We start from the raw sequence: 5418 nt of genomic DNA on the forward strand, positions 1-5418 counted from the left end.
TGCTGTCGACACCACCACCCCCACTGCTACCACGACCTCCTCCTCTACCGACACTACCACCTCAACCACCATTGCCGTCACCCATCCCCCATGCCACCACCGCCCATAACCCATGCCACCACCACCACCACTACCCACCGCCACCCAAACAAAATATGATACTGAATTCAAAAATTCATTTCCTGCAAACCAAACAAAATATAAAATTGGATTACATTCGTATCGGATTCTAAATATTTCATTGACTTCAATTCCTAAAAAAAAAAAAAAAACATTATGTGAACCAAACGTCATCTAAATCTAAATCTTAAGATAACATTTCATTAAAAAATGCAATAATCATAAATATCAAAACCATATGCAATAATTTGACCATGTATTTCTTTATCAAAAATAGATAAAAAAAAATAATTAAAAATATATAAAACATCTAATAAATGAAATAATTTTCACATTACATTTGTCATACTTGCAAGGTGCAAGTTGCAACTTCAAACTTTCAATTTCAAGGCCATAATAGAGTAGTACAACGAGCATTATAATTTGTACCATGGGCAATTTCCCATTGTGATAGTAACATATCATGAGAAACTTGTTTGGTTTTGGATTGGTTCGGAATCTGATGTGTGGTGTTCCTTTGATTTCCACGATCCTCTCGGATATCTTCTCTGAAATCTAGGGACCCATTTCACTCTCTTCACTTGCCCAATTCAAACAAAGGGCATGCTCAAATAAACCCTCGTTAACCCCCACCGATTCTTTTAGATCTTTAATGGCGTCTATTTCGAGAATTGTTGCTAAAGATTGTAAATTTCAATCACGCGATGCTGTTCTTCAAAGACCCAGATACGATTTGCCCCCACGAGGACTTCACAACCATGTTTGTATGTACTCGATCAGTTTTTATGCTAGTTTTCGAATTGGGTGTTCTTTACTTTGTTTCTTGTTTGCTTCTTAAGTACATTGGGTATCTATAGTTCTATACACATATATATGATACATGATTTTTCAAATTTTTGTGAAAAATTTCAGCTTTTGAAAGTAGGGTTCGTTCGTCAGGTGATGTTAAAAGTTTGGCTATTCAGAATAGGCGATTCACACCAGCGATTATTCAATCCTCAGCTTCCAGGTAGTGTTTATGTATATGTGTTTGATGAGTTGTTTTCATCGTTTATTTATTTATTGTGTGCTTGTAGTCTGAAATTATGAAGAAAGATTAGGACATAAGTCGCCACAAACACTACTGAATGTTAACAAAGAAAGATCAATGTTCATTCCTATCACTTTTTAATCTTAATTTTACCAAATTGTGTCAAATTTTGTTGTTAGGAGGTCGAAGATTGTTTGCCAAGCAGCAACAAATGTTCCAGGAGAGGTTCCTTCTAGTGCAAGTACCTCAAGTGGAATGTCAACATATGAAAGAATAATTGAAACATTAACGACCCTTTTTCCTTTATGGGTATGTCAAAAAAAACATGTTCATCAATCATCACATTTTCAACATTTTTAAGTGTACTTAATGGGGACATGACTTAATCTGGTAAGCTGTATACAAGTGTTTCTTTTTGACCTAATGCAAAAAGAACAACTTAACAGAGAAAGTCAGAGAAAGGAGGCTTTTCCCCTTTAAGTATCTTTTAAAATATCATTTATACCAACAACATTTATTGGGGGAAAAAGCAATAATTTGTATTTGATGTCATTGACAGGTTATTATAGGTACAATAATTGGGATCTATAAGCCTTCAGCAGTAAGTGTACCCTTGTGTCTACATTTTTTGGCCCTTATAATAAAAAAAAATGTGACTTGATTAAATTGTTTGAGTGGAAAATCAAATGAACAATGTAGGTTACTTGGTTACAAACAGATCTTTTCACTGTTGGATTGGGTTTTCTCATGCTTTCAATGGGACTTACACTAACATTTGAGGACTTCAGACGCTGTTTAAGGAATCCATGGACTGTATGCACTTCTTCCCTTTCTTTTTTATGTGATAAATGCAAAAAAAAAAAAGTAGCAACCTACTTTTATTTTTTCTTATTTAGTCTTTTTTTCCTATATTGAATTGTACTTTGAAAACTGTATCCAATCAAGCAGTATAATTTGTTTCATATTTGGATGACATTGCTATAAATGGATAGATTTATAAAAGTACATTGGTGTAATAAAAATAAGTGAAAGTAGAAATATGTTGCTATTTCTTGCATTTAACCTTTATCCATTTGTTTGTGTAAGCTAAGCTCCTCTTCTGTTTTACATATTAAAGATGAATATGATTTTGGTTTTTTCAGGTTGGTGTAGGGTTTCTTGCTCAATACTTGATCAAACCAATTTTGGGATTCTTGATTGCAATGGTATGTGAATGTGACTATGCATATTACTTATTTACAAATTTACCCTTGTTTCTTTTCCCTTCCATTTCCTTAAGTGTGGCTTCATTTATCTCAAATATCTTTTAAACATCATTTATCAAGACAACTACTTTCATCAATCATAATACAATGTATCATTTCCATTTCATTTGTATTTGATATTAGAAAATCAGTAGCTTTTACCCTATCTTTACATTCCATTCGTTTTGTTATTTGTGTTATTGATATAAAAACTTTGAAATTTTGTATGAACAAACAGACTTTAAAGTTATCAGCTCCACTTGCAACTGGTTTGATTCTAGTTTCATGTTGCCCTGGTGGACAAGCATCAAATGTTGCAACTTATATATCAAAAGGAAATGTAGCACTTTCTGTTCTCATGACAACGTAAGTTTCCTTTTCTTTCTTCCTTTCTTTTTTTTTTTTTAAAAAAAAAGATTCAGTATTTTCAAAGTATTTATTGTTAACCTACTTCCTCTTTTGTGTATCATATCATCTTACTTTTGTTTCTTTCTATTATAGCATTGTATGTACTTTCAGTTTTTTATTGTAAAGGCATTGTATTATAGCATACTACTTTCATTTCTTCCTATTACAACATTATTGTTTGAAAACTCATAGTGATGAAAATTGCTTTGTATTTGGATGATATTAGGCCGTTTTCTTTATGTTAAAGCACACACGTTATTGCTGTAGTGAAAAGCTTTAATTTTTTGAACGTATATGCAAAAATTTAAAATACTACTATAATGTTATTTGATTATATGGATGATGAGGATATTAACAAGTGATCTTTATTTTTTTTTTAATGGTGTTTTTTTACAGGTGTTCAACTATTGGAGCTATTATCATGACACCACTGTTGACCAAACTTCTAGCTGGTCAACTTGTTCCTGTTGATGCAGCTGTAAGTGGTTGGGTTGGGCCCACATGTAATGAATAATATTAAGTTCATTTTCTATAATTTAATTTCTTGTTTTGAATCTTTTCAGGGTCTTGCAATCAGCACTTTTCAGGTTGTTTTGGTTCCCACAATTCTTGGAGGTAATTTGAACTTTTTTTAATCTATTTTCAAGATTGTTTTACTATCGCCACCTAGGCATACATAACGACACACTTGATGAAATTAAAGTAAAAAAATCGAGGGCAAATTTGTAAAAAGTTAATTTCTAATGCGAAAACATCATTTCCTTAGACTTTCTCTATAAAGTCGTTCTTTTTGCACTAACTCAACAAGGAATATCCATATATAGCTGAGTCTGTTTCTTTCTTTTTTAATTGAATGAAGGTAAATGACCATTTTACCCTTGTGTCTAAAAACTGTTATATAATATTATAATTCGCTTTTTTGATGCAGTCTTGATGAATGAATTTTTTCCAAAATTCACCTCAAAAATCATCACGGTGACACCTTTGATTGGAGTTATCCTCACAACTCTTCTTTGTGCAAGCCCGGTTAGTTCCCTCAATATAATAATCAATACAAAATCCTTAATTTTATAGAATTCTTACAAAATCATTATTTTATATATATATTTTGGGATACATGTTTTGTTTTTTACTTTTTAGATCGGGCAAGTTGCGGATGTTTTGAAAACACAAGGTTTACAGTTGCTACTTCCAGTGGCTGCCCTCCATGGGGCGGCATTTTTCATCGGTTATGCCATTTCTAAGTTATCTTTTGGTGAATCCACCTCTCGTACCATCTCCATAGAATGTGGGATGCAGGTTCGTATTTTTTCTTTTTTGTTTCTTTTTCATTTATTACACAGAACAGAACAGGTTGTACTGCGTTTGATATGCATTGGACTGGGACTGAGACTGACGTTAATGAGACAGAAAAAATAATTTATTTTCCCACTTAAACAAGTGGTACTAGGCAGGATACGACATAACAAGTTGTACTGCGTTTGGTATGCAGCTTCTCTATCTCTCGTCTGTGCAAAAGACGAAATTGCCCTTCACATTTGAATTTACAAACCGTTTGCTGATTCGTTTATGTGGTTATTTGAATTTACACAGAGCTCGGCCCTCGGGTTTTTGCTTGCTCAAAAACACTTCACAAACCCTCTTGTAGCTGTTCCTTCTGCTGTCAGTGTCGTTTGCATGGCTGTAAGAATCTTTTCCCTTTCTTAAAAAACTTTTTATGATTTTTGTTGGATCAAAATTTTTTAGCAGTAAGAAAGTGAGAATCCATGTGTCAGGTTCACATCTGACATCAATCACTGTGACACTGTGATTTACCTCCCTCGTATTGATCTATGGGAGTTGGGACTTTTTTTGAAAAAAAAATCTAGAAAATAATTTAATGACGTGGCATATTATGATGAATGCAGCTTGGTGGGAGTGCTTTAGCGGTTTATTGGAGGAACCAACCTATTCCTGTTGATGACAAAGATGATTTCAAGGAGTAAAAAAGCTTGTAGCTTTTTAGTTTTCTTATTAGTACCCCATGTTTTTAGGTTAAATCTTTTTCTTTATCATAATCATATGGGCAATGGTTGAAATCTGAGCAATGATACGACAATTACTTGTACTGTGTGCAGTAAAAGTTGTATATTGTTTTGGGTTTGGTTGTTTTCAAGTATGGAAACTTATCATCGACTTTTAAGTGGTTTTGTATTTTGATGTTGTGAGAAGAGTAGGGATTTTGGTAGGTAATTTAAACGCTGGTTGTATTTGGATCGATAATTAAGATCGTGAAAACTGTTTTTGAAGTTTAATTATTTATAAGTTCGATAATAGGTTCAAGTGTTCTTAAACATGTTTTATTAATTCAATCATTTTTGACATATAATTAACGAAATTTTGGTGTACATTTATTCAAGAAATTAATTAAAGGATTGATTGTATAAGATCTCGATTAATCGGATTGGCATTTTGTCAAGCACTTGGTGTGCATAAAAGACGATTCTAATATTATTTGTCATTCGATTTGATGCAAAGAAAAATTTAAAATCATTTTTCTTTTATTTTAAAAATATTGGTTTAGTGAAAAGATAGATATATATTTTTTTTTAAAACGACTTTGAAACCAACTCCAAA

At 32.5% G+C, this 5418-nt stretch overlaps 1 protein-coding gene across 2 annotated transcripts; it reads left to right on the top strand.

The window, feature by feature from the left end:
• The first annotated feature begins 616 nt into the window (after positions 1-616).
• Positions 617-5115, top strand: LOC111897908 (sodium/pyruvate cotransporter BASS2, chloroplastic). Of its 2 annotated transcripts, XM_023893861.3 has the most exons (13): positions 617-884; positions 1033-1129; positions 1330-1459; positions 1710-1751; positions 1850-1963; positions 2293-2355; positions 2633-2760; positions 3199-3280; positions 3366-3417; positions 3731-3828; positions 3943-4101; positions 4396-4485; positions 4710-5115. In XM_023893861.3, the coding sequence occupies exons 1-13, from the start codon at positions 773-775 to the stop codon at positions 4785-4787; spliced, it is 1245 nt and encodes a 414-aa protein (XP_023749629.1). In that variant the 5' UTR covers positions 617-772; the 3' UTR covers positions 4788-5115. The 2 variants fall into 2 exon arrangements, with proteins under 2 accessions (XP_023749629.1, XP_052627493.1); XM_052771533.1 differs by lacking the exon at positions 617-884 and having other exon boundaries at positions 1033-1132.
• Positions 5116-5418: the final 303 nt, after the last annotated feature.

Source organism: Lactuca sativa, chromosome 5 (genome assembly GCF_002870075.4).
Source record: "Lactuca sativa cultivar Salinas chromosome 5, Lsat_Salinas_v11, whole genome shotgun sequence".
Taxonomy (NCBI): Eukaryota; Viridiplantae; Streptophyta; class Magnoliopsida; order Asterales; family Asteraceae; genus Lactuca; species Lactuca sativa.

Coding starts and splice junctions, on each gene's coding strand:
- LOC111897908 (XM_023893861.3), top strand. CDS start 773: ATGGCGTCTATTTCGAGAATTGTTGCTAAAGATTGTAAATTTCAATCA. Junction 1,752..1,849: donor GGATCTATAAGCCTTCAGCA/GTAAGTGTACCC, acceptor TGAACAATGTAG/GTTACTTGGTTACAAACAGA. Junction 3,418..3,730: donor GGTTCCCACAATTCTTGGAG/GTAATTTGAACT, acceptor TTTTTGATGCAG/TCTTGATGAATGAATTTTTT.